The sequence below is a fragment of the Dromiciops gliroides genome, chromosome 1 (genome assembly GCF_019393635.1).
Source record: "Dromiciops gliroides isolate mDroGli1 chromosome 1, mDroGli1.pri, whole genome shotgun sequence".
In the NCBI taxonomy this organism is placed as follows: domain Eukaryota; kingdom Metazoa; phylum Chordata; class Mammalia; order Microbiotheria; family Microbiotheriidae; genus Dromiciops; species Dromiciops gliroides.
Window position 1 is genome coordinate 2,130,362 of NC_057861.1, and position 23,263 is coordinate 2,153,624.

Below are 23,263 nucleotides of genomic sequence, written 5' to 3' on the forward strand. Positions count from 1 at the left end.
CATCCTTTAAAGGATGGAGGGGTCTCATATACAGGAGTGATCAGGCAAAAAAGAAATATGACATGCCATTTGTGAGACCAGAATATTTACATGAAGATTGGGGGTGGGGTGGGGCAGGCAAGGTCATGAACTTGAGGGTCCCCTAAGGATTGTTTAGGTTCAGTGGTTTTCACAGATTGGCAGACAGGGTGCGTGCCCCCACTTCTAGCCCTTTCACACACGAGGCTCCAGCCAAGCTGGGTTCTGCTGCCCCTCCCCTACGTGCTCCTGGCTCTGCCCTCTGGGGCAGGTGCCTTCCCATGCTGGGGGGGGGGGGCACTCTGGGCTGGACCCCCAGGGGCTGGGGTCACCTCTTACCTTCCTGCAGAGGCTCATGGTCTGCCTCCTCTTCCCTAGTTTTATCACTTTTCGGTCCTGCGCTTACTTGGACAAGAAGCACACCATCTTTGGAAGGTAAGAGAAGTTCTGCTTGGATTAGGCCGGAGATGACCCGATGGCTGCCCACCTGGGGGGAGGGGGCGGTTCTTCCCTTGTCCCAGAGCTGTCTTGGCCCTCCCCCTCCCTCCGCAAGCACTGGCTCTGCTCCTTCAGATCCCATTGGGGGAGGGGGGGCAGAGGCCCTGTGCCTAACGCTGAGGGGGGGAGGGGCTGCCACTCCTCACCATCTCTCCTTGGTTTCCCTTCTCCCCCCTGCAGAGTTGTTGGTGGCTTTGACACCCTCACAGCCTTGGAGAATGTAGAGAGTGACCCCAAAACTGACCGACCCAAGGTAAGAACCCCTCGTGGCTGCGGTCCCCAGGGAGCAGCCCTGTGTGGCGGGGAGCGGACTTTGGAATCAGAATTGGGGTTTGTTGGTTTCTCCTGCCTTTGGGGCTGCAAGCCCCCGGACCAGGACCAGCCCCTCGACCCCTAGCTTTTTACACCCCCCCCCCTCTTGTTTTCTGCTTGTGGGAGGGGCCCCCTTCTCATGAGACTGGAGGTGTGAGTGATGGGAGCTCTCAGCCAGTGGCCCCAACTGGGTCACTGAGCCGAGAGGGTGGGGAGGGGGAGGCTCAGAGGACGCCTTGCTGCGGTGAGGGTTCATTGGCCCTCTGGGAGCTGGTGGGGTCCTCATCCGGGGCTGCGGCTGTGCCAGGATGGTGCTGACCACGCTCAGCCCCAGAAGATGGCCCGACCTGAGGGCAGCAGCCCCAGGAGCGGAGGAAGGGGAGCCAGGCCGTGGGGCAGCCACCCCAGACCTCGTCCTGGTGCCAGGGCTTAGCCGCCCTTCACCGGGTCCTTCTTTTCCCCAGGAGGAGATTCGAATCGAATCTGCCACGGTCTTTGTGGATCCCTACGAGGAGGCGGATGCTCAGGTGAGGCCCGGACCCCTGCAGCCCCAGTTCTGCCCCCTCCCCTCCCAAACACTCCTGGGAACTCGTGTCCCTGTCTCATTGCAGGTGGCTTTGGAACGGGAGAAGACCAGGCTGGAGGAGGAGGCCCCCAAGGTGAAGGCTGCGGTGGCCCCGTCAAAGCCGGACACTTCTGGACCTCGGGCTTACCGTCAGGGAGTGGGCAAATACATCTCCCCCGAAGCCACGTGAGTGCCCAGTGGGGAGGGCACAGGCAAGCTGGCTTTGGGAGGGGCAGGGGCATCCTGCTGAGATGCCCAGGAGGCAGCAAACTCACCCAGGAGAAGCTGTCTCCCGGTGCCTTCCTGACCAGGGGCTGGTAGCCGGCCAAGCTCCTCGCTGATGGACTGTCAAAGCCCCAGGGACTGAGCGCTCAGGGCGGGTCAGTGTCTGGGCCTCCAGGGAGTAGCTGGGCCCTCTCCGATAGCCATATTTCTCTCCCTTCTGCTCCCAGGAAGCGAGCTGCAGAAGAGCCCTCCACCAGTGCCGCCGGAGCCGTCAAAAAGAAGCCCAGTCGGGGCTTTGGGGACTTCAGCTCCTGGTGACGCCTCGGCCCGGGTGCCCGCCGCAGCTGGCGCTTCAGACCCAGCACGTGCCTTGGCTTGCGGGGGGGATTAGGGAACAGTCTTTGTGGGGGGGGGGGGGTCATCCTGAAATAAAGCAGGATGCTTTTTTCTTCTGTGTTCCTGGCTGCTCTTTGCCCCGTCATGTGATCTCTAAGGCCACTTACTGGTGCCCCGCCCACTCTCCCATCTCACACCCTTTCTAGCTGTCCCGTCCCAGAGGGGGGGCAGTCCAGCACCCTACCCCCTTCCTCACCCAGCATGTTTATCCAGTCTGCAAGTGACACAAAGCCAAGGGGGCCAGAACACTGCTCTAGAACCTCATAATGATATTTTTTTACTTCATAGTGATTTAAGGTCAAGTTGGAGATGGGGCTTTTTTTTTTCCAGGGCAGTGAGGGTTAGGTGACTTGTCCAGGGTCACACAGCTACTAAGTATCAAGTGCCTGAGGCCGGATTTGAACTCAGGTCTTCCTGAATCCAGGGCCGGTGATTTATCAAGAGATGGGGCTTCTTAAAAGGCCACTTCGCAGTTACCACAAGATTGGGGAGGCAGCAAGAAAAGATCCAGAAGGCCTAATGGACCACAAGCCCCAAATGAGTTAGTTGTCGTCAGGGTGACATGGCAGTGACAAAACTCACTCCATCCCAGACCCCTGTGAGAAGGCCCATGCAGGTGACCAGCCTGTGTCCTCAGCCCTGGTACCTCAGACTACTACTGGGGAATTAGGAAGTGGGTGGCAAGTTGGAGAATATGCTGGCTAGGGGGTGGCAGCATCACCAGCCTCAAGTCCAGAGGGGCCTTGCTGGGGCTGGATAACATGAGAATCAAGCTGGCATCCTGAGGGGCGAGGCAGATCCCAAAGTGGGCCTGGCTGGTTTGGGAGGACAGAGGCCCCCTCCCTGCGGCTCCTCAAGCCAAGGCCCTGTGACGCAAGGAGGGGAGTGTCACGGTCACTAGTGCAGACAGACACGAGCCCCGATGTCCCAGAGCATTGCTTGGCATGGAATAGGTACCACCTTTCGCAGCGCAGACCAGTCCTCTGCCCCAGAGGAAACAGCTTAAGTGGGCCTGCCCAGGGCCCTTGGGGCAGGATCCCGGCATCCACCCCACGTGTCATAATCCATGATAGCCAGCCAAGTGCTGGGGGGGAGGGGGCAATAAGGGGAGCAGGGGAGTGCATCAGGCTCTGCTCAGGCAGATCTGGGTTCAGGTGGCCCTCTGCATGCTGGCTGCAGGCTGCTTCCCCTGTCTGTGGGTCCCCGGCAGCTGCTGTGAATGGACTGCAGAGGGGACCTTGTGCCAATAAAACAACAGGTTAAAAAAGGTTACAGATCAAATAAAGGAGCTCGCCGTGTGTTACCAAAAGCTTTATTTTGATATCTGGAATAACAGATCGGTAAAGCATGAGCTCAAGAGAAAGCTTTTGTTAAAAAAAATAATAATAAATTGTTTCATAACGTTACAACCCAAAGTTACAGCAGTGAAGGAAGCCAACGCTCTAGACCCGTGAGTCTGGGCAATGCCCAGTTCTGTGGCTACTCCTTCCCTGGGCTCCCTCCATGGCCAAAGCGTGCAGCCCCTGTGATGCTGGGGATGGTCAGGAGCAAATGGGGCAACCAGGCCACCAAAGGGCGGGGGGCTGGGGGACAGTGACAGGCTCCTTTCCATTAGATAAATGCAATGTAAAAAAGGCAAGCCTTGGGCCCAGTCCCCAGGACAGAACATGTTCCCTAGACACTGGGTTCCAAGGTTCCCATAAGCACCAAGGTTACACAAGTGCACCACGTCAGGGACATTGCAACACACTTGGCCAAAGGCTACACATACAGTCTCCAACCATTCTCCCAGGCGGAGAAATCAAAGTGAGGACCTTTTTTTTTCAATGTAGAAAAACACTGCTTCTCAGAGCACAAGCAAAAAAACCAAGCTGAGGAACCAACCCAATTGGACAAGCAGCTTCTGACAAACGCACCCTTTGTTCTCCAGGGAAGGGAGACACAACTTTCCAGGAAAACCAAGACTTCAGACCACTGAAAACTGTCTGATTAAGAGGCCAGGAAGCTTTCTGGGTGGCCAATAAGCATTCTAGGACACATCAGTATTTGCTGGCCCTTCCTCAGAGGGTGGGATGGGACACCTGGGAGAAGCCTCCTCAGGCTGTTTGGTCCAAAGTGGCGGTGGCTAGTGCTTTGCAAAATGGTAACACCAACAACAACTTGGAAAAGCTATGGCCTCACTTAGAAAAGAATGTCAATGTTATGACTGATAGTAAAAAATATGTGTGTGTGTTTGTGTTTGTGTGTGTGTGTGTGTGTGTGTGTATACCACAGAGAAGACAGACAGTACAAGTCACAAAAGTGCTCACATTGGAGAGGAAGTAAACTCACCCAGAACATATATAAAAACTTTAAATATAATCTTAATATATGTACAAAATGGGTTAGAAGAAAAACACATAGTAAAATTCTCTCTTCAAGTAAAGTTAAAATATTTTTTTTGAAAGAAGGCTCAGTAACCAGACTGGCTCCTTTCCCAAACCCCCAGAATCTGGGTGCTCCCTATACCCGAATCCCTCATCGAGCCTTCTGTGCTGGCTGTCTGGAAGGGAATCTTTTCCAGCACTGCCACCAAGCCTCCCCACGAGTGGGAAAGGAAAAGCAAGAAAATGCCACGATTCATTAGTGTTAATTACTCATCTCCCCACTCGGCAATAAACCAAGACCAGCGCGAGGCACTGAAGGTAGCTGCACAGCTCATCTCACATCTTCGCAACTTGGTGGCAAGAGAATCCAGGTCATTGAGCCTTACACAGCTTAAGATATTCGGAAGTACGCACAAATGGACTGAAAACACAGGCCCGTGAGAGCCAGCTTGCCCTAGGCTGGGCCTCTGTGGGCCGATGTTCCATTACAGCTAGAGGTTTAAAAGATTTTGTTGAATATTTTCTTTACATTCAAAATTCAAGCGTTTATTTAAGAGGGTTTTCTTGAAAATCATCTGGCTGGTATAAGAAACTTTCACTGCGACAATCTAAGCTAGCGTGTTGAGTGTGATCCCAGTCTGGTGCCCTGGAGCCACTAGGCGTGGCAGCTGGTGACTTTCATGGGTCGCTGTTCATGTTGCTGCCTCTCCAAGGCATTGGTGATTGGCCCAAAGCACTTGACCACAAGGTCAATTTCACAACCTCGTGTCACCGGCTTGGGGGTCAGAATTCACACCGATTTGGCCGAATGGGTGTTTTCTGCCGTGGCTCCCCCTGAACTATTCAGAAGGAATTCTTCCAAGAATTAAGTGCGGTCCTAACCACTCTTTCCCCTCCATCCTTGCTTGTACTGGATGGGTTGTCTCAACTGCACACAGGGCTAGCACAAAGCCCAAAGCTCCCAGAGGAGCAGGCGAGGCTCTTCCTAAACCTTTCCTGGCATCCAATTAGATCAAAGGCTGAGGGCGGGATGAGTCACTGGAGCTTCCCTCCGAAAAGCACCATTGCAGCAGCAAGGTCTCCGGACAGAAAGTTGTGCCGGTAGCAAAGAGAACGACTGGGGCTCAGCTCCAAGGCATCTGGGGACTTCTGTGGACGTGGTGCCGTCTCCCTGCAAGGGATGCGCAGCTTGAGCACAGACACATGGCAGTGGGGACACAGAGTAGTTTTTGCTTGGAGAATGTCACCCATCGACTGTTAACACGTGCACAGCCTTTCGGAGCCTGGACATACGTGCCTGTTTCCTTCAATCCAGTTTCAAAGCAACTGGGGGGAAGAGGAAGGGGGAAAGGGGTGCATTTCATATGACTTTTATTAGAAAAAGGCTTCAGGGGATGATTTATCCAGCAAATCAAACACCCTTTTATTTTAAACGTTTTAAACTATCTTGGAACTTAAACTTTTGAAGAAAATTAAAACGAACAATTCTCCAGTCCTCATAAGGGGCTTTCTGTCTAATCTGGCCCCTTTCCTATGTAAAAATAACCATCTTTGTTAAAGGACACCAAGAGTCAATAAAATATTAATGCAGAATTTTCTTTTGTGTTTTTCCCTTTGCTTTTTTTTTTCCAGTGCGTTAAACTCCGCCGCTAGGGGGAGCCAGCCAGGGGATGGCCTAGGAGCGCTGGCTGTTCCCATCCAAGTAGAGCAGCAGTATCCAAAGGGAAATCGTGCCGTGTGGTTTTCCTGGCGGGGCTGGCATGGAGGTGCCCTCTCGAGTTCAGTGGGCAGCGGCTTGGAACGACTCTTGGAACAAGGCAGAGCCTTCCATTCAATCTATTCCCTTGTTAACAGCCTATCTAAAGTGCAGCCAATATCCTCCAGAGTGGGTGGGGACGGGATGAACCAACCACCTCCGCAGGAGGGATCATGGGCAGCACACGAGGGCAGCCTGCCCCTCCGTGGACGCCGGCACCGAGAGTCTCCATCCATCCCCAGCCCCGGCCCAGGGACTCCTGGCCACTCTCCGCTGGTCTGGCCCAGGTGTGGTGGAGGGGCCAGCTCCGACAGCACAAGCTTACAGTAACAAGGGAGCGGGAGATGGATGCCCCAGTGGAAAGCCCAGGGGACGAGTGTCATGGGCCCCGCGGCTTGGGGGATGGGCGGGCTCTTGCTGCCCGCCCTCAGCTCACTCCCAACCATTGTCCTTGATCATGTGAGCTAACTCGATGATGAACTTGCCCTCCTTGTACTTCTGACTGCTCTCAAAGGCATGTTCCTGGACAGAAGAAAGGGAGACAGTGAAGGGTGAGGCCACAAGCCATCCCCGGGGCCGTCCTGCCAAGCCAGGACTTGCCACCCATCACCTCCATGGCTTTCACTCACTGGATGACTAAAGATTGCCCCCAATTTACAGAGCAGGAAACTGAGGCTCAGGTCTAGGAAAGTGTGCCTGTATTTGCATGTGTGTGTACATGTATTTTGAGGCGGGAGCCACTAACTTGCTCTCTGGGCCTCAGCTTCCGCATTTACAAGAGGAGGAAGATAAATAAAAGGAATTGAGCCCCTTAGCCCTTCCAGATCCAGGGTTCAGCCAATGAGTTGGTCCCTCTCCTAGACTTTCTCTCCAGTGCCCCTAAGGCTCCTAGCTTCCCTTCCCCACCCTTGCGGCTTAGCTTGGTGGGTCAGAGGCCCAGGCCTGAGGAGGCTCCCCTCATCTGCTCTGCACCTTAGAGGCGAGCCAGGACAGGCACAGAGTGGTCCCAGTGGGAAGATCTCGGCAGAGATGTCCTAAGAGATCCTCGCTCGACATAAGGCTTCTGGAATGTTGACAACCATTTCACAGAAATGAAACCTAAACTTGTGGCTATTTCATAGGACGTCCCAGGCCGGTCAGAGGCTTAGATTGTGGCCCCTCATTTTACAGAGAAGGAGTCTGAACCTGGGAGGGGCCAAAGGACTAACCCAGCTCGCACAGCTCGGGCAGCCAGGGCTTCCAGAGGTCCGCTGCTACACCCTTCTCGCTTGCGTTGCTTCCCTAAACAATTAGATGGTAAGCCTTTGGAAGGCAGGGCCCAGGTCTTACACTTCCTGCCTCATGTCCTATGGATAATGGGCTCTTGATCACCATTTGAGGAAGATGGAGGCCGTGCCCTGTGTGTACCCAGCCCCGTGTAGAGCACCATGAACTCTGGAGTGACCAATGAGGCACATACCACACCTGCTAGGCACCTGAAGCAATGACGTGTGCCCAGGGCAGGGTCTAAGGGGGAAGCCAAGTCAGTCTTCTTTCAGCCTCTGATGTACATGGGGGCTTCTCAGGCCTTGCAATCTGCCAACAAGGTAACTTAGCAAATCCTTAGGCATCTGGGTGGTGCAGTGGGTAGACCACTGGGCCCTGGAGTCAGGAAAATCTGAGTCTAAATCTCCCCTCCAACACTGACTAACTGTGTGACCCTGGGCAAGTCACTTAACCTTGTTTGCCTTAGTTTTCTCATCCCGTAAAAGGAAATAGCAAACCACTCCAATATCCTTGCCAGGAAAACCCCGTAAGGCCACAAAGAGTTGGACCCAACGGAAGGACTCGCCTCTAAAATGAGGGTCTTGAACTCAATTAGAGGGTCCAGATTCCAGCCCTAAATGATCCATCCTGCTCTTTCGGGTAGCAGCCTTTCAGTCTGATACCAAGTGGAGGCTGAATATTAGTTGTAGATGTCAAAAGTGTGTGAACACACCCCATAGCGTTTTATTTATTCCAGAAGAAGCTGTATTTGCTAGTATTTTCCTTTAGCTGATGGGATCTACTCTACTTTCAGAAATAACCTCTCTTGAACATCATATATATATATATATACATAAAATGACAATACACGCCTTGGCCCAGGAGCACAACACAATCCCTTGATACAATTCTTCTTGTCCCCATGACTACTTACATACTTCCAGCCCAGAGTGGTCTTACAGTTTTCACAATAGATATCGGCTACAGCGTGTAAGCCAGTGAGAAGGACCCTCTCCTCGGCGGGGCCACAGCCCACATTTACCCTGCAGGAAAAGGGAGAAGGCTTTTAAGACAACAACATTCCCGGATGAGGACTACGGAATCCCACAAATGTTTCTAGGGAGGCTCTGAGTTACAGACTGGTGTAACAGCACTTCTTGTGCTTCGTCTGGTATCAGAATCATGCATCTTATAAAATCCAGTGCGCGTAGATGTGATGGGACATGGGGGGAGAGGGGGCTTCTAGGAGACGTGCTTTGAAGATTGGGGGTTCCGAGACTGGAGCTCACGTGTCTTTGGGCTTTGACTCATCTGGAAAATGGGTCTCCAGGGGTCACTCTGTGTTGTGCTTTTGCCACCACAAAAGAGGAGAGAATCTGCACTGCTGGCTCAGTCCCTGGGTGCTGTGACACTTGGCGCTGAGGCCGGGCCTGGCACGGTGGCCATTACAAAGTGCTTCTTGCTGTCCACGTCCCTTCAGCTCACTGAGCCCCACAAACTCTGTTTTGCTTTGCCCTTGCTCTTGGCTGCGGGACCATCTTGGCGCTCTGGAGTCTGAGCAAACTCTCCTGCCTTTGGGCCCCCAACTCCTTCATTGGGGTGGGGGCTGTACTCTAGGGCTGTTGTGAGCACAGCATTTGGTGACCTCCAAGAGCAAGGCCTTCAAATGCTATTGTTCTTCATTTTCAAACACTGACAAATAACACTAGAAAACTGGCACTGGGTCACACAGTAGCACAAATGCCCGCCTTCTCACAGGCCTAGCTCATTTTCTGGTGAGAATTTTCTGAGTGGAATAAGAACCCTGTAAGTAGGAGGAAGCTCCCAGGTCCCCTGCCCTGTCCCGGCCCCTCCCCACTCACTTCTCTTCCAGTGCATTGTGGGTGTGGGTTCCTTCATTTACCCTGGGCTTGCGGACCTTTGCAGACCGGGAACTTCCTTCCCCCAGGCAGCAGGGTTTACAAAGGTTGGCAAAAACAGCAGCAGAAACAATAACTAACACGCACCATGCTAAGCACTTGATGATCGCATTTGAGCCTCACAACCACCCCGGGCAGTAGGTGCTGTTATCCCCATTTCACAGATGAGGAAACTGAGGCAAACAGCTAGGAAGTGAGACCAGATTGGAACTCAAGTCTTGCTGGCTCATGAGGATCAGCTCCTGGATCCCCGATATACTTTGTCATCATCACTGCCCTGTTGACTCTTCTATTATTTAACTGGCTGAGCCTCAGTTTCCCCCTTGTGCTACCTCCCTCCCAGAGGTATTAGAAGGAAGCACTTTGCTAAGTCTAAGGGGAGATGGGGATAGAAGCAAAGGTCAAATGATCCTGCAGCTTTTTTACATACAAGAATGCCATTGAGTTTTATACACAGAGACCGTACTTCCTTGTTTCTTAAATTTCAGATCTAGAAACTTTTTCTTTCTCGTAGAGGAAGAAACTGAGGTCCAGGTAAGTGAAAGGACTTGTCCTGGGTCACTTTTCATAATTTTTGAACAAGTCTGGCCCCAATGGTTCATCATTAAGATTCAGCTGAACCAAGGACAGCTCAGAAGGCTCAGCCCCATTCCCAAGCCCAAAAAATCTGACTCCTGGGCCTTGTCTGCCTCAAACTTGGGCCTCTCTCCCCCTACCACCCCAACCCTGGAATCACTGAACAGCAGAGCTGGAAAGGCCTTGGAAGGAATCTAGCCCAACTGCCTCCTTCTGCAGGCAGGGAAACTGAGGCCAGAGAAGAGAAAGGATTTGTCCCGTTTCATAGGGTGCCAGAGGCAGGGAAGCCCAGAACAAGGCTCCGATTCTCTCGGTCCAGTACTTCTTCCACCCTAGAAAGCCTTTGTTTTCAGGAAAACCTCTTGGCTGCTCATAGAATGTGACACAAGAGTCAGAAAGTTCAAAAAGGTAATTGTTGGCACTAGAACCCTGTGCATGTCACTGAGTGTGAGCATCCTACTGTGCACAGGAAGAACTGGCTGCCACTGATGGGCCTGAGGTCAACCCCACTCAGTGCAATCCCTGAAGGCTAGCGGAGAAACATGATCTGCCAAAGGGTCACTCAGTATTCGCCAGGTTACTAATGTCTGTTGGTAAAACAGCTGGACTAAAAGAAGGTTTTTGTGAAGGGATTTCTTCCATTCTTTCAGACACGTAGTTTTTAAATTTCACAGCATTCTTCCCCAAACAAAGAGGTCAAACAATTTGCAAATCTGTTCTGACATCAGGGACTGATTTAACCAGAGAACTTTAAGACATGAAAAAAAAAAAGTGAGTGGGATTTGAATTTGTAGCCAGAAGGCCTCATTCCTAGAGGTTTGCCCACTAGGCCCAGGACCAAGTACCATTTTGGCAGACTTCATGCCCCAAGACACACCCCACCAATCATCAGGGCTGGCAGGACCATCCAGGCACTCCTAGCCTGACTGATGTTCGAGGCTGGGCTGGAGCCGAGTGCTAAACCACGAGCCCCTTGTGGTCCATCAGTTCAATGAAGAACATGCTGAGAACGTGGAAGGTCTTAGGGTTCAGTGACCTGTGAGCCAGCTGAGGAGGGAGCAGCAAATGCAAAACTGCATGGGCCTTGTCCCGTCTGGGCAGGATGCTCACATGACGCTCATTGTCCTGAGGACATTCTATCGAGCCTGCTCGATAATCATGTGGCCTTCAGCATGTCCCTTGGTCAGCTTCCTCCTTGGCTACCCACCTCCCAAGGCTGTGCTCTTCCACTGCCTCCTCCTGGCACGCAGGTGATCCTGGACTCTTGCAGGTTCTGCCAGTGGCCACCGGCTCTGGCACGTCCTTCCAGGCTGTGAAAAGGAGCCCAAGGATGGCCTGTGTCTCCTGTCCCCCAACCAGTCTGGCCAAAAGAGCAGAGCCTCCTTTCCAGAATGGTGGTCACCACGGGATGAGTCCTTTTGGCCCTGGCTACCTGTAAAAGCTCCTTAAACGTAGGGGGGTTGGGATCTACCTGGAGGAAGGAATGGAACCACCAGTGGGATCACAGATCTTTGAAGGGGCTGAAGGATAATCTAGATTGGGGAGGAGGGAGGGGTGGATCCTAAACCTTAGAAATGTTCATGTTCTCAGGGCCGTTCCAGAATGGAAGGGGAAACCCTAGGCACTCTCCAACAGAACTGTCCTGTGGCCCATCTCAAGTGAACACATCCAACCATGAACAGATAATCCGACATGGAACCCAACATTCCCCTGAGAAAACAGCTGCAAAGAAGGATACGCCACTGATACTTACACAGAATTAAAGAGGTAGGCTCGTCCCTGGCTTCCCTGAAAAGACTGCAAAGAAAAAGCCAATACAATCTTTTACAAAATGGACTCAAAAGTTGTCGAATCAATTTATGCTAGGCAAGTTGTAGGGAAGAGGTGCTGAGCCCTAGATCCCACTGCCCCTCTTTTCCTCATTGTGGGCAGACACTGAGTCTTCTTCCTGTAAGCAGTCCAGCCGGGACACTTCATGTTTGTGGAATGAATTCAAATTTTGATTCTAAATTTCCTTTACTTGAGGGAGTGGTTCAAAGTTTAGATGAGATGTGTGTCCATGGACACACAAGGACACACAGTATACACATTTAAAAACCATATTCAGATATGGATATACTAAAAAAACCCAAAACTCATAAGAGGGGCGGTAAAGCAGCCCGAAGGTTGGCCTGGGAGGCTCAGCTCTGAACCTGCCGGCTGACCTGGGGCAAGGCCCTTCGCTCTAGGCCCCAGGCATCTTTAAGACCACGGGCTACAGAGGAATTGCTGAGCAGCAATCAGCAGAGGGAGTTTTTTACACCAATAAATTCACGACTCTGCATTAGAAAATGGCTTAGAGCTAGATACATCCACTCTGCTACCTCCATATATCACCAACCACCTTGGACATCCTTCACTGATGGCCAGGGAGCCTGGGGGCAGGCTCACAGTGGGCTTATGGAGCTGGATGAAAGTTCTTTCAGAGGCTAGACCTCTACATGTGGACACCACAGGCTCATTCACTACTAGTCTCCTGGGATTCCCGGAGGGTTTCCTGGGGCCTTGACGTTTGGCCTTGATGGGGAGCTCATGGCTTTGGGGCTGAGCATGGGAGCAAACAGGGCTGCCACTTGGTAGCTATGGGACTTTAAGGAAGCCCACTTACTGAGCTACAGGGGTCTTCAGATTAAAATGGGGGTGAGAATCCTTAGACTTTCCCTGCTTCATAGGAGCCAATGAATGAATGTGAGCCCATGAACTCCTCATGCTGTTTGATGGGCTTTCGATGGTGCCTGGGTCCTTAGAGCAAGAGGAGCGGATGCTAGGCAGCCAGGAACTCAGTACTCACATTTGGGGTCACCCAAGCACTTCTGGGAATTTAACAATGAAGAATTGCAGAAAGCTGTCAGAGACCTTGAAGAGATCCTCTCTTCCCAAACCAGAAATCACCGTTTTAATGGAATGGTTTTTATCTCAACTCACACACACACACGCACACACACATGCACACGCACACACGTGCACTCACACGCACACATGTGCACACCACACACACGCACGCACACACACACATACATGCTCACACGCTCACATGCACACTCGCATGCACACATACACACGCACACACCCGCACACCGCACACACATGCACACGCACACGTGCACACACTGTGTCTGTCACCTTCCATGGGGTTCTCAGTATAAGAAGATTGTTGCCAATCAGTTTTCAGATCTCATTCAGAAGTCATTCTTCTTCATCAACTCTAGGAATCCTCTTAATTTGGAGGAGAGCCTAGAAAGGAGGCAGCTTCTCCTCATCTCCAGGGCAGCACAAACAGGCGCCCAGCCCCCCTCTCAGTCATCGGGCATCTTTCCTAGAGCGAGGTGCCCGGTGCCCAGGGCACCTAAAGGAGTTTGCTCAGGGTCACCCAGCCCTTAGGGGACAGCTAGGACCTGTATGCAGGTCCTCCCAAGCCTCTCTACCCCATACCACCTCAGTCCATGGACACCAGGAACAACTGAGGCGCAGAGTAGCTTTTGAACCACATGAACCATCCACTGCCCAATTCTGTCTCTGAGTAAGATGTGAACAGAAGGTCCAACTTCCAAAGGTCAAAGGGACCTCCCCCAATCTCACCCATTTTGCTCCATTGTTTCTGAAGCTCTTTTTGGCCCGCCACTTTTCAGTCATCAACGCTTCACAAATATGATCTCATTTAATCCTCATGACAAAGCCTGGCGGGGTGGTGAGTGCCATTGTTATCCTCACTTTACACATAAGGAAACTGAGGGACTAAGCCACATAAATGACAAGCTCACATAGGCCCTAAGGCCAGATTTGAACTCAGATCTTCATGACTCTAGGCCTGGCACTCAAACACAGCACCTCCTGGGTGATACATTCCAGGCAATGTGGAAAATGCAGCATTGTCGTAACAGGAAAGGGCCTGAGGATGACCGGGCCTGAAGCTGTCACTCTACCATTTACTTTCAGGTTTCTTTTTTGACTTTTCTATGACCTGACATGACCTTTGGGAGATCCCTTTCCCCCTCTGGGCTGGCTTCCTTTTCTCTAAGACAGGGGGTTTCCACTAGATGATCTCACACTGTAACGATTGGAATGTTAGCCCTTAACAACGCTAAGGCCCCTTCCTGGTCTAAATCTGCAATCCTGTCCATCTCACCTAGTCTTGCATGGACTTTCAGGACTTAAAGGAATTAAAAACTAGGTTTTAACTCTGGAAAAAGGAAGCCTGACAGGTGTCCCCCTGGGCCCTGGAATATTGGAGTTACCTTCTCCAACCCTGTTCTGTTCTAGAAAGTACCAACAAAGGGAGCAACACATACAGTCACAACAAAATTGTAAAGAAAAACAACTTTGCAAAGACCCAATAGCTCTCATCAATGCAATACAAACATAATTGTAAAGGACCAAAGAGGAAGCTCACTAATCCTCTCCTCAAAGGGGTGTGTGTGATGGACTCGGGGTGCAGGATGAGGTACAGTTTGTGCATGCTTTGCTTGACTGTGCTAACTTATTCTTCGGAAGACTGGGTTTCCCTTGTCTTTTTCCATGTAAAGGACAGTAGGGACTGATCGTGCCGCGAAACAAACAAAAACCAGAGGGTCATTGAAGCATCTCAGTAAACGCTCAGATGAAGAGTTCAGGAAGAGACAGACTGCCAGGACAGCTTGGAAGGTGACATGTCGAGTTTCCCACCCACTTTTGAAAAGCGAGCGGATTGTCACAGGCACGTACAGTTTCGTATATCCTCTTTCCTGTTCGGCTTTGTATATAGAAAATGTTCCTCTTTGGAGTGGTTAATAAAACACCCTGTATTAGAATACAGAGAAACAGACAATAAAGCATAATAGAGTCAAAATCTAAATGAGTGGAGAGGCTGCTTGTGTATCCAAAAGCTCAGGTTGGGGGGCCTGCAAGCATTCATAGCCAAGTCTGACTGCTAGATCCCTTGTCTAAGTTCTACAAGCTCTTGACCTGGGTTTGTGTCTGAGCAACACAACACGCCTGTGGGCTTGCCCCATCTGGAATGTCAATAGACAGCCACTAACAGATAGGGATAGAACTGTCAGCTTTCCTTTGGTCTGGGATTCCTGCCCAGGTTATTCCTCTGCAGGCTTATAGACTGAGCGTCAGACAGATCTGAGACACCAGCCCTTTCAGGCTGGGCCACATAGCTGTTTATTTCTGAGCTTGTTCCTGGCTTGGTGGACAGCCTAGAAGCCTACTACTACACCCTGGACTACTCTTCACCCTGGAATGCCAGACACCTTTAGCCACAGAAGCGTCCTCAGTCTGCCCTGGAACTGGGTAGTGAGCAATAGAGCTGCCGGCTGACACCTGCTCCCATACGTATACATACATTTAGGCCCTTCTGGGCTGAATTTGGGACCTCCTTTTTCCCTGGTGCCCACCTATGTGCCTGCTCTTAGCTAGACCCTGAGTTTCAGTGTCTTTAGACCTGTCTCCCTATCTATGTTGAACCAGGCTGCAAAAAATGACTTTTTCTTGGATTTTCCAGTCAGGATTTGGTTTGATGTATTCTCTTGATCTATTAGGAGTGTAGGAGAGTATGAGTGTGTGTGTGTGTGTGTGTGTGCGCGCACACGCGCGCACGTACACAGCTTCCAACTATTCCACCATCTTGGCTCCAATTCCTATTCTTCTTCCTTTTAACGGCTGTTATCAATCATTTGGCATTTAGCATGGGCTTCACTGTATGACCAAATGAATGGTCAGTGCCTTGAGAGAGCTACAGCGCTCAGTGCACGCTGGCCTTTTTTGTCCATCTCTGAGTAAAGAGAAGCTCACCGAGTCAGGCCTCCCTAAGCCTCCATGCAGGCTCCAGCTCCCTCCCTCCGCCTGGGCCCTAGTAAGGGCTGGGTTCCGCTGGAGCTGGAGTTTAGAACCAAGATAGGGCTCCCAGCAATGGGAACAATGTCAGGGGCTCTGAGCCTCCCTTTCCCCATCTGTTCAATGGGGACACAGAGTCTCTTGATCACCTTCCCCACCAGTGGGGCTTGTCTGTGAGCACTCCACTCTGTTCTCTTTGGGGCCCTGTGCACCCCTCGGTGGCTGGCGGCACTAAGCAGATCTGGAAATGGATCCCAGTGACCATCATTTGAACACAAGCCACAGAACACTGCTGTCGTCATTATTCTGGATGCCCTTCTAATTACAAACATTAGGAATCGTCTAGGCCTGTGCTACTAAGGAAGGAAGAGCTTGGTGTCAGAGGGGTCGGATTTGCCCAGAAAACAGCGCTTAGACACGCTCACAGCCCTGACATGGCTCCCAGGAGTCCTCAGCCCTTCCCAACTGGTCCCACTCAGTCTTCCCTGCTACCTCCCCCCTCCCACACTGCAGCTCTACTGTGCCGCCTAGCGACACTCACACATTTCCCACACCTTCCCTCCATTCTTCATGAATTCTCCATCACTGGAGAATGGGAACAAGCCTGACCATGGCCAGCGTGGGAAGCCTGGGGGAAGCTGCTGCAAACAGGATTGGCTGACTGCGGGTGAATCCCCAGATTCCGTTATTACTGATAACAGAATGAGCAGATAAGGACAGTGCTACAGACACGGGTTACCTCTAAACCATCTTGTCCTAGGTCATTGTGGAAGGAAGCCTTCCTTGGCATGCACCAGTGACCTGTGCTTGGCACTGCACTACCTAACATTTTTCTCAGTGACTTAGATAAGGCATAGCCGGTGGACACATCAGATTTGCAGATGGCAATAAGCTGGGAAGTATGATAGCTAAGCCAGTAGATGACAGAATCAAGATTTTAAAGTATCTTGATAGGAGAGAACATGAGGCTGAATTGAATAATACGAAAAAGATCTGGGGTTCTTAGTGGACTTTATAAAAGCTCACAGTGAGTTAGTTGGCTGACAGTGGGATGTAGTCATCTACAAAACTAATGCCATTCTGGGCTACATTCAGAGGAGCAGGGAGTGACAGTTCCACTGTACCCTACCCTCATCAGACTTTATTTGGGGTACTACTGAAGGGGAGGGAAGAGAATAAGTGTTTATCTAGTGCCTGCAGTGTGCCAGGCACTAGGCTAGCTAAGTGCTTTGCACAGTAAGAACCCATTTGATCTGTGTTGCGTTCTAGGTGCCAGAAGGACATTGAAAAGCTGGGGAGTACTCCAAAGAGGGTAACTAGGAGGCCGAGAGTCCAGGTCATATGTGAATTGGCTGAAGGAGCAGGGCCTATTGTGACCTGAGAGGAGGAAGGAGGGTTAGGGTGACCGGTTTCAAGTCTCAGAAGCTTAAGCTTATCCCGCTGGACGCCCGAGGGCAGAAGCAGGAGCACTGGGGGAGGGCTCTGGGCTCCTGTAAAGAGGCCAGCGAAGGTTAACCCTCAGGATGGGTCCCTAGGAACTCCTCAGAGGCCTTTCAGCCGGTGGTGGAGGGTTTGCCAGGGACTGGTCGTGAGGCCGTGAGGAGGCTCCCCCTTTCAAGGCCAAACCTTCTAGCCGCAGCCACCCACATCCAGTGCTCTCTCATCTTATTTCTTCCTTTCTGCCTCACAACTTATCTCCACACTTGTTTGCTCCTGCTTCCTTCCTCTTAGCCGGCAGACAAAGCCACATAACGACAAGCCTTTCTAAGCCCTGGCACCAACCACTCCAAATAAATTTGCAGTCACCTTGAAACACTTAGAGCCGCGGTTGTGCCCTCGGTACTCCAGAGAGAGGGCCGTAAACTTCCTTCACCTGAATGCAAGAACCTTCGGAATTGGGCCAAATAGCAACTGCTTTGTGTCCTTTCATACCCCTGTACATCCAAGACAGGCTTCTTGAGGGACTTGCCTCCTGTACTTTTTCCTCCTCTTAGGTGGTGTCCTGATGTCCTTTGTTTGTTTGTTTTTAGTGAGGCAATTGGGGTTAAGTGACTTGCCCAGGGTCACACAGCTAGTAAGTGTGAAGTGTCTGAGGCCACATTTGAACTCAGGTCCTCCTGACTCCAGGGCCAGTGCTCTATCCACTGCGCCACCTAGCTGCCCCTCCTGATGTCCTTTGATGTCCCTGAGCAGGCTTTGTCCTGGGACCCTTCCATCCTTAACACCCAACGATTCCCACACTTGCATTGTCCACTTCCAGGGTCTTTGTGTCAGAATTATAGAGCATAACTTTGTAATATCTTCAAAGACATATCTTCAATTTCTGTGTCCCAAAAATCCATCTCTTGGTGGCAAATCATCCTAAGATATGGCTCTTCATACTTGAATCAGCCAATTCCTGGAAATCAAGTGTGCAGTCTGTCATTGGTCCTAACTTCGAAGGCACTGCACCTGTCTGATCCCATCCTTCATAGTCCCTCCCTTTGTCTTCTTTTGTCATGTCTCGGTTCACCATTTTAAAGTCAATGCTATCTCCTCTCCAAAGTCTTCAATAACAAACAGCTTCAAAGTCAATGCTTCTTCATCACTTTTTTTTCCTTCTTCCAGATACTCTTCCCACTCCCAAATCCAGACCTCAGGGCATCTCCTGAATCGACATTCTGTAGTCTCTTCTTCGTGGCTATTGCAACAATCCAAGCCCAGTGTCAAACTGAACCAAATGCATCAATTCCTTCTGAATCCAGAGAGAGAGACTGTGTGTGTGTGTGTGTGTGTGTGTGTGTGTGTGTGTGTGTGTGTGTGATGGGGGTTTGGGGGTGCTGTATCATTCCTGACTTGGCCTTTCTTAGATGGGAAGTGGGAGCAACCAGTGATGGGTCTCTCCAACCTCCAGAAATCTAGGAAGATCTATGGTCCCTACTGGGCACTAAGAGCTAGAGCCAATTCAAAATCTCCCTGGAAAAACCAACTTGATGTGTTATGGGCCCTGTGTGACCTCAAACAGAACCCAAATACCTCGCTGTCATCACCCCAAATCCTTGGCAAGGATTACAAAGTCATCTGAAATCAAGGACAAGCCTATCTCTGCCTCACCTAGGATTCAGGAGGCCTGGGTTCTCATCCTCTCGGCCATTCACATCTTGTTCGGTCAAGTCATACCCCACTCCTACCCCCGCTTCTTTTTGGAGAGTGTGAGGACTGCAGATGAAGCATGCTCCCCTCCTCCTGACAGAGAGGGGGCTAACCCATTCATCTCCTAAGCACCTGAAGGACAGAAAAATGGTGGCCTCAAGATGCAAAATGAGACCCTTGTTTTCAGACTCTTCTCCTTCGTTATGAGGCTTTTTCTTTCTTTTTTCCAACAGGGGATGGGTAGAGGAGTGGGCAGGGGGAGAGGGAAAAGGAAGCAAAAACAAAAGAAAAGTCATCTTAGGCATCTTTTTTTAAAAAAAATGCTCAGAAACCAGAAAGAAGCACAGACAGGCAGGACAGCTTTGAAGGCTACAGAATGGATTTATTGCATACTTAAAAAGCAAAAGCAAGTGGTACAGAGTGGACATCGACAGTGTCTGTTCTACTGTGTATATGGGCTTCACCATTTTATTTCACGGTAAAAATAAACTGAGGTTGGCTCAGATGTTCCTTCAGGCTAAGGAACTTCTCACAATCCATCGGGTCATCTACCTTAGCAAGTCGGACAAGGTCAGGATACAGTTTTATAAAAGATAAGGGGCAGAGAGGTCAGCAGCACACTGGGTGGTAGCCTTGGGTTTCAGGAGGCTGAGGGCTCTGTGCTAGGTCTGACTAGGTCTGGTGCACTTGGTGGGTGAGACCTTGGGGGCCCCTTGCACTCCCTCCCTCCTGGGGTAAACATTGAGAAAGAACTCTGTAAGTGACCAAGCAACTTGGCCCGCTCAGCTCCCAGGGAGATGGACTGCAGAGCGGCGCCTCCAGCTGCGTGCCCCCACGGTGCTGGAGGGGGGCAGGAGGCAGGTAGGATGCACAACACAGTGCCCTGGCACACAAGTGTGGTGCACACAGCATACAGCTGGAGGCAAGCCAAGTGGGGCAGGTCGGTGGTGACGGGAAGGGCTCCCAGTCTAATGCCTTCGCTCTCCCGAGAAGGAGAGTGAAAGAAGGTGACAAGGTCCTGGAGTTGTGCCTTACACAAAGTGACTAAGTGACCAGGCCAGGCTTTCTGACTTCCAGGTGCCCCCTGAGCATCTTCCCCAGCCTCCGTGCCTTTCTGTTGTGTCCCCTCCTCTACCGCAAAGCCCTTTTCACACAGGTAATCAGATCAAATAGGAAGGAAGGAAGACAAGAAAGAAGGAAGGGCATTGCTCTCCCCATCTAGGTCAGTGAGCAGGAGAAAAGAACCCTCCAGAAGGCAACGAGGCTGGAGAAATGGGGGTCCACAGAGCAGCTGAATCAGGAGGCCAAGGGCTGGGTTCTCCTGAAGACCGGGGGCGGGGGGGAACCTAAGCAGAAGGTATAGTGCACGCTAGGTCTGGTGAGCTCTTCATCCTGAACTGCAGGAAGAGAAGGTGAGCCTCCAGCCTAGAGAGCTTCATTTCAAAGGGGCTCCTGGGGCCATCTGCCAATCTGCAGCCCAATAGGAAGCCACCTTCCCTCTGGTCACGGAGCTGCCATGTAGACTCCAGTGACAGGAAATGCACTAGCCCTCTCCCCGTAAGATGGAGAGAGACAGAGACAGAGACAGACAGAGAGACAGAGACACAGAGACACAGACACAGAGAGAGACACACAGACAGAGACAGAGAGACAGAGAGACAGAGACAGAGAGACACAGAGAGACAGACAGATATCTAGATCTAAATCTCTTTGTAGATAACTTGATCACCCAAGCCCACATGTAAAGAATCTCAACAGCCTGATCATGAAAAGGAGTGGTCCAGCCTGTGTGAAGAGCTCCAAAGGGGTGGGGAAGCCCCTCACTCTGGAGCCAGGGCCCCTTCCCCTTTGGAACAGCTCACACTAGCCTTAATCGGCCTCCTTCTAGCTCCTCTCCGTCGCTCTTGGTCCTGCTCACGGTTAGGACGTTTGCCCTTCTAGCCAGCCAAAATCCATCTCCCGCTAACTTCCTCCCAATTCTACCTTTTTGCACCACGAAGAGCACGTCTCACGCTCCTCCCCCATGACTGTATGTACGCACACGCTAGAGAACGATCCTAGCCCAAGTAGATCTTCTCTTCTCCTGCCCTTGAGAGAGGGGCGAGGGAATGATTCGCGGCATGACCTTGGACAAGTCACTTCCTCTTCTTTCTGGGGCGTTCTTAATTTCCTTCTCTGTAAAATGAGAAAGGTTAAGGATTCCCAAAGGCGGCTGCTGTTGCTGAAGCATGCTCCTGCCTCATGACAGAGATGGCAATCCATCAATCAGCAAGTCTTTCTTCCATGGCAGGATGTGATAGCCCACAGCACGTATGAGGACGCACATTCCGGAACAGTTCTTTCCTAGGTGACAGGAAAAGAAGGTGGCCGTCCAAAGTCTGGAAGGCAGCAGACACTTAAGTGCTGGTTGGTAACTGACTGAGTGCCCGCTCTGAATCTGTGAGGCTCCCGGCTTGGTGAGCACAGGCAGGGTGTTGCACCCCTCAGGAGCCTCCACACTTCCCATCTATCCACCAGCTAGAATGTGTTGATTTGTTTGACTCCACCTATGACAGCCTCTGCCCCGGCCCCACATCACACAGTGTTGTGAGGCCCACACCATGGGCCATCATGTGGTCCTGAGCAATAGGTGCTGCTGTAGTTACTACCCGTACATTACTAAATAAGCGCATGGGATCACAAGATCCCCAAATCATCTTTGAGTGGAATGTTTGGAAAATCTGACTACACACACGAATGAGCACTCAATATGAGACCTACACTGGACTTGGTCAAATGTCAGTCAACAGTCACCCTAAGAGCTTCCCACAATCATGTGACATTAAGCCTAGTTTTAAAATAGAACAAGAAACTAGAAGCTCAGGCAGCAGGGCCAGCAGCCCCGGAGAAAAATGGACTCTGACTTTGTCCAGACTGAGGAAACACCAAAGGGGGTTGGTGCAACTCACTTAACTGTGTCTAGAACAATGAAAATCCTCATCTTCACAAGGGATTCCGCCCGCAGTTACTTGGACAACCTTTTCCTCCCATTCATTTTTTCTACTATTCTTGGATAACAAAGGCCGTGTCTACACAATATTCCAAACTCCAGGGTTTGAATGACTACACTGGCTAAACGGCCCAACCATTTGGGCACCGTGTGGATGCAGACAAAGGGAGAAATCATGACAACGATAACACAGGAAATACGTCGTTTTCTTACTGGGAAAACCGAGTTGCTCGCCATCAGTTACAGGGATGAAAACCAAGCCACGGCCTCATCTACTGCCTTTGTGTTAGAGAGATTTGTACAGGAACATTCCAGCAGCCAGGGGATGGAGGCTGAAGAGGCGAGATCCTGTGGAGCTTCTGAGCCCTATGCTCTGAGCCTGCTTAATGAGGCCCGGCTGAGTCTTACTGAGCAAATGGGTACAAATGGCCAACAGCTGAGCAGAAGAGCAGCCAAGAGTGGCTAGGAGTAGAGACGGGCGGGATGTGGGAGGCAAAGGCCAGAGGTCATCTGCTGGTCCCAGACCAGGGGAAGCCTTCTAGTCCGACCTGTCCCTGACTCAAACTTTCCTCTCTAACAAACTGCTTAATGACCTGCAGAAATGAGAACCATCCCACTCCATTGGGAGACATCATCGCTCATTGTGGGGAAGTGTTTGTTTTTATAAAATCCAAATCGGCTTCTCCCTCACTTCCACCCACGAGGGCCCAAGTGAACAAGCTCCTCCTTCCCAGCAGCCCTGAGCCCCCTCATTAGGCCCAATCCCCTCTTCTCCAGCCTGAGCCTCCCGAAAGCAGATCATTTCCTGACCTTTCACTGCCTCCGTTCTCATCCCCTTCCTCAGCCTGACTTCCAACCTCTCAATCTGCCCAGCTTGGAACAGACCACTGAACTCCGGATCTGCTCTGACCCGGGCAGACGAGGGGAAGCCCACCGTGGCCAATGTAGACGGCGCCAGAGCATCGGATGCTTTGTTTGTCAGGAGACCCACAAATAGAACCAACAGGGCCTTCACCTAAAATCTGATGCAGAGGATTTGAGAATGCCCAGAGAATGGAAACTATACATGGTCTAGGAGGGCGGCTCGGTGATTCACATGGAGCAAAAGAGCACCAGGGGGGCCAGGGACCTGAGCAAACTCTCCTTCACTTCTCGGGAGCTGATAAGATTTAAGTGCAACGATTCTGCCTTCCGGGGCGCCAGGAGGGCAGGATGAGCAGCAGGTCTGGTGTTAATGGGGGGGGGGGTAGTTGATCCTTTAACCATATGCTGTCTGGGGGGAGGGAGAGAAGTCTGCCAAGTAGCATGACTCCCCCCAGAGGGAATACATCAGCCTGGGCTGGACTGGGGCCCTGGCAAGGACCCCCATTAATCCATCAGCCACATCACCAGGAGACCACTCCTCTGGGT

The 23,263-nt window shown here is 51.4% G+C and overlaps 2 protein-coding genes across 6 annotated transcripts in view; one reads left to right on the top strand and one right to left on the bottom strand.

Moving 5' to 3' along the window:
• The window catches only part of PPIL2 (peptidylprolyl isomerase like 2), a 29,518-nt gene extending 27,496 nt beyond the window's left edge, over positions 1-2,022 (top strand). For 2 of the 3 annotated variants that reach the window (XM_043977324.1, XM_043977322.1), the window contains 5 exons: positions 397-453; positions 697-769; positions 1,293-1,355; positions 1,440-1,579; positions 1,846-2,022. In XM_043977324.1, coding sequence (XP_043833259.1) covers positions 397-453; positions 697-769; positions 1,293-1,355; positions 1,440-1,579; positions 1,846-1,936 — 424 coding nt within the window. In that variant the 3' untranslated portion in view covers positions 1,937-2,022. The remainder of the gene's footprint in view (positions 1-396; positions 454-696; positions 770-1,292; positions 1,356-1,439; positions 1,580-1,845) is intronic. The other variant, XM_043977325.1, reaches the window with a different exon arrangement.
• Positions 2,023-3,325: 1,303 nt separating this feature from the next.
• Positions 3,326-23,263, bottom strand: part of YPEL1 (yippee like 1) — a 39,444-nt gene continuing 19,506 nt past the window's right edge. For 2 of the 3 annotated variants that reach the window (XM_043973371.1, XM_043973353.1), the window contains exons 3-5: positions 11,630-11,673; positions 8,316-8,424; positions 3,326-6,658 (exon numbers count right to left, since the gene is read on the bottom strand). In XM_043973371.1, coding sequence (XP_043829306.1) covers positions 6,569-6,658; positions 8,316-8,424; positions 11,630-11,673 — 243 coding nt within the window. In that variant the 3' untranslated portion in view covers positions 3,326-6,568. Of the gene's footprint in view, positions 6,659-8,315; positions 8,425-11,629; positions 11,674-13,494; positions 14,538-23,263 lie in introns of those variants that run through there. The other variant, XM_043973363.1, reaches the window with a different exon arrangement.